The sequence below is a fragment of the Poromitra crassiceps genome, assembly GCF_964638095.1.
Source record: "Poromitra crassiceps genome assembly, chromosome: 1".
Lineage (NCBI taxonomy): Eukaryota > Metazoa > Chordata > Actinopteri > Beryciformes > Melamphaidae > Poromitra > Poromitra crassiceps.
In genome coordinates this window covers 14,096,529-14,110,074 of record NC_139623.1, presented here as the reverse complement: position 1 = coordinate 14,110,074, position 13,546 = coordinate 14,096,529, and the positions used below count along the sequence as shown (strand labels likewise).

At 45.3% G+C, this 13,546-nt stretch overlaps 1 protein-coding gene across 1 annotated transcript in view; it reads right to left on the bottom strand.

Moving 5' to 3' along the window:
• kcnn3 (potassium intermediate/small conductance calcium-activated channel, subfamily N, member 3) overlaps positions 1–13,546 on the bottom strand; it is a gene marked incomplete at both ends in the record, with an annotated part of 143,502 nt that overhangs the window by 26,522 nt on the left and 103,434 nt on the right. Inside the window, one exon of the mRNA XM_083644664.1 lies at positions 1,277–1,387. Coding sequence (XP_083500790.1) covers positions 1,277–1,387 — 111 coding nt within the window. The remainder of the gene's footprint in view (positions 1–1,276; positions 1,388–13,546) is intronic.

Here is a 13,546-nt window from a genome sequence, read left to right as displayed (position 1 = left end):
CTCAGAGCCAAGCACACGTAAATAAAGTACTTTAACACATTTTAGTTCTGCTAGAGTCCCACACACTCTGTATATTGACACCCATGTGCATATTTTAATTTCTTTATTTGGATTTTGATGTGATTTTGAAGACAATCACATCAAAATCCAAATATATCTGAGTCAAAATGCAATGCAAAGAGGAACATGACCACAACATAAGCACACCGGCAAGCTACAAAGCATTTATGGATAGAGGTGACAGCATCTTTTCCAAATATGGTAGCTGCCTATGATGGCGGACACAGAACAGAATTTAACCAGATGTTTTGCACTTATTTGCAGACTTGCACACACACACGCACGCACGCACGCACGCACGCACGCACGCACGCACGCACGCACGCACGCACGCACGCACGCACGCACCCACGCACGCACGCACGCAGGCAGGCAGGCAGGCAGGCAGGCAGACAGACAGACAGACAGACAGACAGACAGACACAGACAGACAGACAGGCAGGCAGGCAGGCAGGCAGGCAGGCAGGCAGACAGACAGACAGACAGACAGACAGACAGACACAGACAGACAGACAGGCAGGCAGGCAGGCAGGCAGACAGACAGACAGACAGACAGACACAGACAGACAGACAGGCAGGCAGGCAGGCAGGCAGGCAGGCAGGCAGGCAGACAGACAGACAGACAGACAGACAGACAGACAGACACACACACACACACACACACACACACACACACACACAGGCAGATTATGACGTGACGGGATGCATAGAAGGGCCTGCCCCTCACAGTGCACATACGCACAATTAAGGTCAGAATAATAACTATGACATACATTCACCTGCAGCACAATAACAAGAAATAAATTCACCTGTGTCCCAATACAGGGTCCAAAATGAACTTTTTTGTCCACCAGCCAAATGGCTAGTGAATGTTAACATTTTACCAGCCACTCAATAGATTACCATTGTTTTTTTGGCTGGTGAGTGAAGCAAATCTACTAGCCACTTGCTAATTTTACCAGCTGGTGGTTTTGGATCCTGTCTCAATAACAAAGGTTTTACTTAAATACACAATAATTTACACAATAACCCTCTAATTGAAATAAAAGGCTGGGGCCCTAAGGCCTAAGGGATCATTTGGTCCCAGGCCCGGGCAAGATATGAAGAGACTCTGGGTTATGGGCCCCCTGACCTCTTGGACCCCGGGGCCTGTCCAGTAATACATCCCCACACGCACGCACGCACGCACACACAGCACCACATAATGCCTACGCACCCTCTTGGTGAGTTGCGTGTCCATCATGAAGTTGTGCACATGTTTTTCGGCCTTGGTTAGCTCCAGCTTCCTAGCTACCACGGCAACCACCAGAGCTGTACAGCCTGCACCCTGAGAGAGAGAGAGAGAGAGAGAGAGAGAGAGGAGGGAGGAGAGAGCACAACACAGCACTGAGTCAGTCCATGAAGAGGAGGAATTGGTAAATCAGTGGCTTTTGGCGAGGGAATTAGCCCAGATGATAGGAGAGAGCGAGGACAAACAAGACGAGCGGAGCCCCTGACAGAAGGAGAAGTGGAGAGAGAGAGAGAGAACAAACAAGACGAGTGGAGCGCCTGACAGAAGGAGAAGTGGAGAGAGAGAGAGGACAAACAAGACGAGTGGAGCGCCTGACAGAAGGAGAAGTGGAGAGAGAGAGGACAAACAAGACGAGCGGAGCGCCTGACAGAAGGAGAAGTGGAGAGAGAGAGAGAGAGAGAGAGGACAAACAAGACGAGCAGAGCGCCTGACAGAAGGAGAAGTGGAGAGAGAGAGAGGACAAACAAGACGAGTGGAGCGGAGCGCCTGACAGAAGGAGAAGTGGAGAGAGAGAGAGAGAGAGAGAGAGAGAGAGGACAAACAAGACGAGCAGAGCGCCTGACAGAAGGAGAAGTGGAGAGAGAGAGAGAGAGAGAGGACAAACAAGACGAGCGGAGCGCCTAACAGGAGGAGAAGTGGAGAGAGAGAGAGAGAGAGAGGACAAACAAGACGAGCAGAGCGCCTGACAGAAGGAGAAGTGGAGAGAGAGAGAGAGAGAGAGAGAGAGAGAGAGAGAGAGAGAGAGAACAAGACGAATGGAGCGCCTGACAGGAGGAGAAGTGGAGAGAGAGAGAGAGGACAAACAAGATGAGTGGAGCGCCTGACAGAAGGAGAAGTGGAGAGAGAGAGAGCGAGGACAAACAAGACGAGTGGAGCGCCTGACAGGAGGAGAAGTGGAGAGAGAGAGAGAGAGAGAGAGGACAAACAAGACGAGCGGAGCACCTGACAGGAGGAGAAGTGGGGAGAGAGAGAGAGAGGACAAACAAGACGAGTGGAGCGCCTGACAGGAGGAGAAGTGGAGAGAGAGAGAGAGAGAGAGAGGACAAACAAGACGAGCGGAGCACCTGACAGGAGGAGAAGTGGGGAGAGAGAGAGAGGACAAACAAGACGAGTGGAGCGCCTGACAGGAGGAGAAGTGGAGAGAGAGAGAGAGAGAGAGAGAGGACAAACAAGACGAGTGGAGCACCTGACAGGAGGAGAAGTGGGGAGAGAGAGAGAGGACAAACAAGACGAGTGGAGCGCCTGACAGGAGGAGAAGTGGAGAGAGAGAGAGAGAGAGAGAGGACAAACAAGACGAGTGGAGCACCTGACAGGAGGAGAAGTGGGGAGAGAGAGAGAGAGGACAAACAAGACGAGTGGAGCGCCTGACAGAAGGAGAAGTGGAGAGAGAGAGAGAGGACAAACAAGACGAGTGGAGCGCCTGACAGAAGGAGAAGTGGAGAGAGAGAGAGAGAGGACAAACAAGACGAGCGGAGCGCCTGACAGAAGGAGAAGTGGAGAGAGAGAGAGAGGACAAACAAGACGAGTGGAGCACCTGACAGAAGGAGAAGTGGAGAGAGAGAGAGAGGACAAACAAGACGAGTGGAGCACCTGACAGAAGGAGAAGTGGAGAGAGAGAGAGGACAAACAAGACGAGCGGAGCGCCTGACAGAAGGAGAAGTGGAGAGAGAGAGAGAGAACAAACAAGACGAGTGGAGCGCCTGACAGAAGGAGAAGTGGAGAGAGAGAGAGAGGACAAACAAGATGAGTGGAGCACCTGACAGAAGGAGAAGTGGAGAGAGAGAGAGGACAAACAAGACGAGCGGAGCGCCTGACAGAAGGAGAAGTGGAGAGAGAGAGAGAGGACAAACAAGACGAGTGGAGCGCCTGACAGGAGGAGAAGTGGAGAGAGAGAGAGAGGACAAACAAGACGAGCGGAGCACCTGACAGGAGGAGAAGTGGAGAAAGAGAGAGAGGACAAACAAGACGAGTGGAGCGCCTGACAGGAGAAGTGGAGAGAGAGAGAGAGGACAAACAAGACGAGCGGAGCGCCTGACAGGAGGAGAAGTGGAGAGAGAGAGAGAGAACAAACAAGATGAGTGGAGCGCCTGACAGGAGGAGAAGTGGAGAGAGAGAGAGAGAGAGAGGACAAACAAGACGAGTGGAGCGCCTGACAGGAGGAGAAGTGGAGAGAGAGAGAGAGGACAAACAAGACGAGTGGAGCGCCTGACAGGAGGAGAAGTGGACAGAGAGAGAGAGAGAGAGAGAGAGGACAAACAAGATGAGTGGAGCGCCTGACAGGAGGAGAAGTGGAGAGAGAGAGAGAGGACAAACAAGACGAGTGGAGCGCCTGACAGGAGGAGAAGTGGAGAGAGAGAGAGAGAGAGAGGACAAACAAGACGATTGGAGCGCCTGACAGGAGGAGAAGTGGAGAAAGAGAGAGAGAACAAACAAGACGAGTGGAGCGCCTGACAGGAGAAGTGGAGAAAGAGAGAGAGGACAAACAAGACGAGCGGAGCGCCTGACAGGAGGAGAAGTGGAGAGAGAGAGAGAGAACAAACAAGACGAGTGGAGCGCCTGACAGGAGGAGAAGTGGAGAGAGAGAGAGAGGACAAACAAGACGAGTGGAGCGCCTGACAGGAGGAGAAGTGGAGAGAGAGAGAGAGAGAGAGAGAGGACAAACAAGACGATTGGAGCGCCTGACAGGAGGAGAAGTGGAGAAAGAGAGAGAGAACAAACAAGACGAGTGGAGCGCCTGACAGGAGAAGTGGAGAAAGAGAGAGAGGACAAACAAGACGAGCGGAGCGCCTGACAGGAGGAGAAGTGGAGAGAGAGAGAGAGAACAAACAAGACGAGTGGAGCGCCTGACAGGAGGAGAAGTGGAGAGAGAGAGAGAGGACAAACAAGACGAGTGGAGCGCCTGACAGGAGGAGAAGTGGAGAGAGAGAGAGGACAAACAAGACGAGTGGAGCGCCTGACAGGAGGAGAAGTGGAGAGAGAGAGAGAGGACAAACAAGACGAGTGGAGCGCCTGACAGGAGGAGAAGTGGAGAGAGAGAGAGAGGACAAACAAGACGAGTGGAGCGCCTGACAGGAGGAGAAGTGGAGAGAGAGAGAGAGGACAAACAAGACGAGTGGAGCGCCTGACAGGAGGAGAAGTGGAGAGAGAGAGAGAGGACAAACAAGACGAGTGGAGCGACTGACAGAAGGAGAAGTGGAGAGAGACAGAGAGAGAGGACAAACAAGACGAGTGGAGCGACTGACAGGAGGAGAAGTGGAGAGAGAGAGAGAGGACAAACAAGACGAGTGGAGCGACTGACAGGAGGAGAAGTGGAGAGAGAGAGAGAGAGAGAGGACAAACAAGACGAGTGGAGCGACTGACAGGAGGAGAAGTGGAAGGCAGAGATGCAGGATTAGGAGGGATAGTTCAGATTCCTCTAACATTTCCTCATGTAGAGAGAGACAAGCCAAGTCTATTTTCAATTCCAATCCATCTGGTGTGAGATCCCCGCTATACAGCCTCTATACATGTAGCAGGAATAAATATGCCCAACAAACTTCAGATTTAACACCAAAACATCCAAGATTGACACAACCTAATTTCCTTTAAATTAGATACTGCGTCTCAATTACATGGTGTCAATCAATCTCAGTACGTCCCACATGGGACATAATGGCCAACTCATGAGGGAGAGAGTGACAGCGGTCTGGTCTCTCAAGCAGAAAGACATGCTGGAGAGGAGAGCAGGAGCAGAAGCAGGCAGAGGAAGACCGACTTAATTAACTTCCAGATTAGACACTGCTTTCCACAGGCATGTACTGTGGAGTGCTGCTCACAGGTTCCTCTGAAGGGGTAGACACACACACACACACACACACACACACACACACACACACGCACACACACACACACCCACACACACACACACACACCCACACACACACACACACACACACACACACACACACACACAGAGAGAGATAAGGACGTGAGGAGCTAAGAGTAAATATGAAGAGGAGAGAGGGATGCATGCAGGAAGTGAGCGTGTGAAGGAGGGGAGAAAAAGATGGAGAGAAGGGCTGTGTTAATGAGGTCACATAACTCCTGATAAGAAACAAATTAAGATTAAGAGAGGTTAATGAAAATGTATGAGTGTGCCTCCTGGCTGTTTGTGTGTGTGTGTGTGTGTGCGTGTGTGTGTGTGTTTATGCAGGGCTCGACGTTAACTTTTAAAAGTGTTTACCAGAGTGGCAACCTGGCAGGAGCTTTTGGTTGCCGAAATAAAAATATGGTTGCCATTTTTAGTCGCATTATATTTTGAGTAATTAAGATTAGGGCTGTCAAATGATTAATTTTATTAATCGCGATTAATCTTGCGATTAACTATAGTTAATCGCGATTAATCTCATCTTTGTATCGCATGTTTAAAATGCCATTATTTTGCATTTCAAAGCATTTTTAATTAGATATTAATCATTCTTACCAGTGTGTCGTGATTGGGAATCAAATGAATGCAAATAAATGTACTTTGGGATCTTGAATTTTAGATTTATTTTCAATTCAATAGAAGTGGAATGTAGACCGGAGGTAACAATGTCTACAAAATATATCTAGAACCGATACTTCCGGCGCTGTGGAGCAGTCGAAACCCAAATGACACAGCCGAAGAAGGCTGTGTCTGAGCTAAAAACTTTGGCACTTCCATGTGAATAATGGCTCGGTATTGGAAACTGTGTATTGATAACGTGTAAATCGCGTGAAGCCATTGGAGCCGACCTCCCAGTGGTTAGAGGACCCACGCATCCGAGATTCTGAAGGAAGAATGAGTGATGAGTCTCGCGCTAGCTAGCTGGCTGCTAGCTGGCAGCTAGCTACTTTTAGGTGATCGCTCGCCTCAAACTCGATGTACTTCGGTGATATTTTAATTCCGTTTTACACAAGGTGCAAACTACGGCTCTTGACTTGTCCACTGTGCCACTTGGGGAGTTTTTTTTTAAGTAAAACGAGCCATTTAGAAGCATATTGCTGTCGTTCTCTTCCATGCCTGCCTGCACAAGCAGGAGACAGGAAACCGAACGGCTTGACTACAATTACGGGTGCGACAAAGGGACAAAATAGCGGCATGCGATTAACGCGATTAAAAAAAAAACACGTTATGGTGGGCCCTTAATCGCATCGCGATTAACGCGTTAACGCTGACAGCCCTAATTAAGATACTATGCACTCATAAGTCGGCTTAATAATGAAGATGTGACAGAAAAGAAGAGAATAATAGTGTATAGTATATAGTAATAGTAATAGTATAATAGTCTAATATGTATGCTTGTAATTATGGAATCTTTTCATCTTATTACAGCACTAACCCAGCACATTTTTCTGTTGATTCTTTTTTAATGGCAAGGTAGGTTAGGACTATAGTTAGTTGTTTTGCAGATAAAGTGACTGCAGTCTTGTTTAATTTTCAGTTGGTTTTATTGTAGGAATATAGGCTATTATATTTCTATGTAATGAAAATATGAAATGCATATAAAATACATTTGAAGTGGGATATATTACCAAGATAGTATAAAAATATAAGACATAGTAGATGTGTAACCTGTGTGCTGAGTTTATCAAAATAACGGCTACTTAGAAATCAGTCGTTTTCGGAGATCTGGGGCTCTATTCTCCCACAGGCCATCGGCGCTATTACGGGCCTTAACCGCAAAAAAACGTGCCTTGCGCCTGTTTCGGCAAGATAGCAATAGGCTTTAGGCTGCCAAATGCGCTTTAGGCCGAATGGGCGTGGCGCAGTCCCAAAGTGGGCGTGTCGGCGCTAAATACCAGCCTAGTTATATCTTGGGACCTGGCCTACATTTAGCGCTTTGCGCTTTTGAAAAGCAGGCCTATTCTCTGCCTTCACTGCTTCTTCTCTGTCACCCTTCTCTCTCTCTCTCTCTCTGAGTTCCCAGCATGCATTGTGTTTCTTCATTTCGCTACTAAATAGCCACCAAATGAGCCAAAATAGATATAAAGGTAGTTCTAAATTAATGTGTAATGGTAACACAGCCTGCCATTGTCAACATTTCAATATTGGACCAAATAAAACTTCGAAATGAAAACACCACCCTATGTGAAACATATATGTCCTCTTGCGCCTATATATAGCCCTTGTCGAGTTAACGTGATTTAGAGAAGTAACAGCGGAACGCGCTTCGGAACGCGCTTCTAATGGCATCTGCTATGTGATGTCCCTCCAATAACTTGGCCCTATTTCACATTTAGTTTTACAATAAAAACACATTTATGCAATGACTTGACATAATGTAGGGTATATTTATGTGCATCATCCTTCCTGCAGCAGGCGAGAGAAAATTATATCTTTCTGGACAAACTTTCACCAATCTAATAGGCTATATTTTTCTAGCTGATGCATAGAACATTATTTTCACTTTGATCTTGCTATAGTGTAGCGTATTTACATGCTTGCAGTATTGAAACTGCAGTTAGATTGGTTTGAGAAGCATAATAATATGGAATAATAGCCTATAATGCAGACAGACAGGCTGGATGAAGGGAGGGGGGGGGGGCAGAGCGTTTGGCTTTCGTCTGGTTTTGCGGGATCACTGGAATTGGAGCTAAAAAGGCAAGCGTGCGATTCGTTTATTGCACTTATCCAATGAGCATGACGGTGCATAATTTTACGCCTAAAAGGCGTGGTTGTAATGCTTTGGGCTGCATCTAGCGCCAGCACGACGATATCAAGTGCGCCTTTCCACGCCCACTGCTTTGATCTGCGCCTGCCGCTCGGCCTAGAAACTGCGCCGATGCAACGATAGGGGCCCTGATGTTTATGTTAGTCAGCTGACAGAAGCCGGCTCTCAGCTGTCAACTGTCAAACCCTCTGTTTACAACTTTGCAGCAAGCCAGCCAGGCACTCTGTGAGAGCGCGTCTGTATCAGTGATACAAATCAAATCGAAGAGGAAAAAGATGAGATCAACACAAACAAAACAACAAAATGGGCAGTTAACACCAACACACTGAGAGACTTCCTTGTACAAAACAACCTGGACTCCAACATTGAAAGCTTCAGATGGTTTTCAGTCTCCTCCGAGCCTTGCACCACCTACGTTAACGTTATTCCCGGAATGCGAGTTTAACGAGCCAGTTACATGTTGTAGCATTCTTAGACATTGCCGTTTGCTTTATTTTGTATGTTACATACAATTGGCCAAATTATTAGTTAGTTTATGGGCTAGAAATTCTGCCAGGTTACAGGCACTAAGCGGCGATTTTCTAAACTCGTCCTTTGTTTCTGTGCGGGCGGTTCATGTTGTTCCTTGTCGCTTGAATGATCATCTTGCAGCTCGATTTGTGATGTTGATGCTGACGCAGGGTTAGTAGCATTATTAGTCGGGGCTTTTGACCCAGGCAGACTTCATCTGCTTTGACATCTTCACGGTGCGTCCTGAGGCCGCTGTGCATGTGTGCGGCAGCCACTTTACCGCACGTGCAGCATTACGTAGGTTCCGTAGGTAATTAGTAACATCGTTCCGATTGTAACAGCAATAAAATGTCACATGCATGTCACTCACAAGTATTAAAAAAATATTTATTTGGTCCATAGTTTGCTGTTTGCTGCTGTGCCTATGTTTTACATGTTAAAACGTGGTTGCCACCGTGGCAACCAAAGGCCAAGAAATGGTTGACGTGTATTTTTTTTGGTTGCCAGAGACAGAGAGACACAGAGAGACAGAGAGAGAGAGATACAAAGAGAGAGAAAGAGAGACACAGAGAGACAGAGAGACACAAAGAGAGAGACAGAGAGACACAGAGAGACAGAGAGACACAAAGAGAGACACAGAGACAGACAGAGAGACAGAGAGACACAAAGAGAGAGACACAGAGACAGACAGAGAGACAGAGAGACACAAAGAGAGAGACACAGAGACACAGAGAGACAGAGAGGGGGAGTGAGTGGTATTTTGAAGCTTGTAGCAGAGAGTTGCGACTTCGTCACGCACACTCTTGAGCGATAGCACAGGTTTGCCGAAAATAACTTTGGCTGGGCGGACTAAAATGTAATGCACAAACAGGCATTAGTGCCCACGTCTCTACACTCATCCACTCTGTTTGTGTTTATTCAAAAAAAACATGAATAAAAGATGATGAGAGCCGATTGAAAGTCCTCAGAGCCTTCATACATGTCTGTGCTTTAGGGGGAGAAAGCCCTCTACCAATTGCTACAATACAGTATGAGCAAGTGCACCACCTATTGCATCTTTTGCAGAGATCCGATATTTTCCAACTCTTTTGGCCAATTGCCAATACATGCGCCCATTTCCCCCCCCCCCCCCCACTTAATTTTGGAGAACATGGAGTCTCTCCTGTAGTGGAATTAACACATTAGTATGCCTATACTCTTATCGTGATGGCCCACTGGCGGATGCAGACATAAATACAATGCTTTTCAAAATGTACACATTGACTGGGCAAAATAAGAAAACGGCTTCAACTTAGGGTAGCCTATATAAAACCTGTATTTGGTCATAATTGAAGCTAGTGGGGCGGCATGAATCGGGCAAGTTGATTTAATAAGTTGAGTACAAAGTGACACATTTGTATAATGTTTATTGTTGCATAATATTAATTTATGTGTAACTGAAGTTGAGTGTTATTGTTATGTTTGAAAATTGACATTAGGTTTGTTTGCATTGCAGAAATGCTGACTAAGATGGAGGACTGACATCTATAGAGTGCTATTGAAGGAATGGAGGAAGAAGACCTATGGAGAAGAATGGAAAATTAAGCAGGTGTATCGCTATTTAATACTAATAGTAAATTTAGCCTTTTCAACCAAAGATCCTTGGGGGGGAAAAGATAAAGGACAAGGGCTGATATAAAGGATCAGTGTGGGAGCAGCTTTGAATGGGTCACTATGCTGTACTGTGTACAAGATAGACTTCAAATTGAAAGTTGTGACGGGGGCCGGGGTGCACGGCTATAACGCGACATCATATATTGGACATTAGACCCTTGAGTTACTTCTGATCTCACTCAGAATAGTGGACTATTGGCTACAATGGCTAAGATATTGACGGTTGTTTAGCACAACTCATACTAATTAACTATAGTGGTTCTGCATTCCCTGGGAGGTTCTGATGGTACACTGATTCATCCTACAAGTTAAGGCAGAAACAAAGGGGATTATCCAAATTAAATAGTCAATACAATTTAGAGTTCTCACAAATTAATTTGAATATAACCAGAGTTCCTGAAAACCCCTGAGTATATCCTTTGTGTTAATAGCTAAAATAAATAATTGTCTATTTAGAAGTATGTGGCATTGTTGATTTTCACATGTAAGGGTTATATAGAGTGAAAAACATTAAAAACATATTGCTATAGAATAGAATACCACACTCAGATTATATGTCATTCACAGAGAGGAGACGGTGAACGAAGAGGGAAGATCGGAAGATCGGAGAAGAGGGGATGACAACGACTTGGAGCGTGGATTCAACGCAACCATCACGATTTGGAATCGTGCCTAAACTCTCTCTATGGACTAGTTCGTCTTCTGGGGAAAATCCAGGGAACAGGGGGATGCGTCTTTATAGGGACGTAGATCATACTTATTACCTGGTAAATGAAGAGAGAACCAGGAGACATTAGATAGGACATAGCGAGAGCAGAAGGACGATGAAGATTAAAGGGAACGGAGACAAAATATGAATGCACACTGGAACACTTAAAATAAAATCTATAATGCATGTAAAGAAAGACACTTGTATTGGAACAGAAATTGACTTTATGAATTTATGTTGTATTGTTATGTACATTGTATATTATTTTGAAAAGTGAAGTGTATGATTGTAGTGCAATGTTTCATGTGTCATGAGTCATTTTTAGTGTCTAAGCTTAGCAAATGAAAACATGCTATAGTTGTAATGCGATCCAACAACTTTAAGCTGGTAGATTAGGCCAATCTATCAGAAGCAGATTATGGAGTTAGTTAGGAAGGAAATACATCATTACATGGAATGATATAGCAGCAAGGCACATTTCAAATACAGGCTTTATTAAAGTGATGTCCCAAGAGCCAAGAGAGGGGGTCGTGGATTACTTCTCTGGACTGTAAACAGACAGAGTTTATAATCTGCATGTATTTGAAATATTTACAAGCCTCTGCATTCTAAAGAGAGGAGTACACAGTTGGACTCGGGATATGGAAAAGGAAAGTGTACTTCTTTTAACAAGAATGTATATATCAGCATGTGATGATGAATAAAAACTAGGAGTAAGTTGAAATGCAATATAACAACTTCTAAATAAAATAGTTTTACTATTAATAAGTAAAAAGAGGAGGGAACTGTAGAGAGAATTTAGAGGTTGTTGTAATACCTCCTCCTAGACGTAGGGGGCGCTAAGTGCATAAAGCTACTCTTTGTTGTGGGACTTCAGTAAGAAGTCTATAAAAGGAACTGACGAACAGGAAGGTGGGGTCAGTCCCCATGGAGTAGAGATGACACTGAATTACAGGGCTCTGTGAGACTTTGTTTTTGTAAATAAATCTTTCCTAATACTTTCACCTTCTGGTTTGTATTGGTTTTATGGTCGAGTTAGATTCCTCACCACACTAACCTATCGTTCATTTTGTGATAAAAGCACCAAATTTTGCAGATATGTCCATAGATATATTCTGAACAAAACTGGATATTGGGGCATCGCAAATTTGCCCCCTGGTGGCCGTGGCAGACATTTTCCAAAATGGCCACCATCGATTTGTCTACATTTCCTATCCCATTGTACCCACATGCAATACCAGACATAATATAGATCCTAGTAAGCCTGAGAACCAAATAAAAATAGTAATTCAAAATTATATGGACTTTTACAAAGTAATTGGTAATTTCATTATATTATATGTGCACATTATAGGCCTATTAGTGTGGCTGAAAAGGATCTGTGCTGTTGGTAGTGGTGTTGCCTCATGCCAAGAACATGAATGTTGGTGTGCACATTAAACACAATGGAGTCCAGGGCTGTTCAACCATTTATTTTCTGAGTGAATGTTGGTTGATGGATGGATGTTTTTATATCATTAATGCATCCACTGGCATTTCACTCTCAACTGAAACTCAGGATTTAAACTCAGGAATATTGGCATTGGCTTCCTCTTTGTTTGCTGGAAATGTTTGGAGGGAATCAGGAGAATCACAGGCCTGAAGGGGCGGAGTTATATAATCTTTTGTGGGTGTGGGCGTGTGGGTGGAGACTTGTGATTTAACAGCCGCCCCATTCAAATGTGTACATTTGAATATATGAACAGATCACAAGTTCATCCTGAGAGTCCAATACAACTGGTGATGGTATGACCAGTCGGCCCACTCGTCTAATTTACCTCTTCTCCTTGGATGTGACCCCCATAGTCCCACTCTGCATTCAAGCAAGTTGCTGTATGCATAGCCAGCGAAAGCCTGTAGAAGAGAAGGATCTCGCCGCCCCATCAGAAGAAGATGTGGGGTACTGGGGTCAGGATATGCTATGTCAGAGGATGTGTATCTGTTTGAATGATTAAAGTGAGATTTTATTTTGAATTTACTTAGCTGTTCTCTCAGGTGTGGATCCATGGCTGTAGCATCTCTCAGCTCTCTGTCTCCCCTCTTCTTCTTGTGCATAATTTCATTTTCCTCCTTTGTTACACCTTCAAATTTATCTTTGCCTCCTTTGCAATTCCTCCTCTTGATGTTACATTGGATCTCCTGTGCTCTTGGTTTGTTTTCCACCTCTGGAGTTGAAGCTTCAAATGCAGTCTTTCCCTCTTTCTTCTTCTTGGTTTTCCGTTGCTTTTCTTGACTTGGTGCCTCAGTCTCAGTGCCTGGTACAGCTAAAAGATTGATCTTTGGCTTCTTGGCTTTCTTCGACCTTCTGATAAAATGTTCATTTCTGAAGGGACTGGTGTCACCTTTTCACAATTGCTCTACATGGGGTCTCAGTTCAGCATAGGAGTTGGCTTGTGATGTGAATAGGCCTTGGGTAGAATCAGATGACTCACCAAGAGAAGTTGGTCCTTGTAGAGCCCATCCAAGTCTTGTTCTCACTGCAGCTGGTGCTCCTTTGGGCCATATTGGACTCTTTCTATAGGTGTGATGAGGAATGCATTGTCTGAGCCAATAAGGATGTGTGGCTGAACTTTAGAGAAGGAGCTCAGTGGAAGGTCATGCAAATGGGAG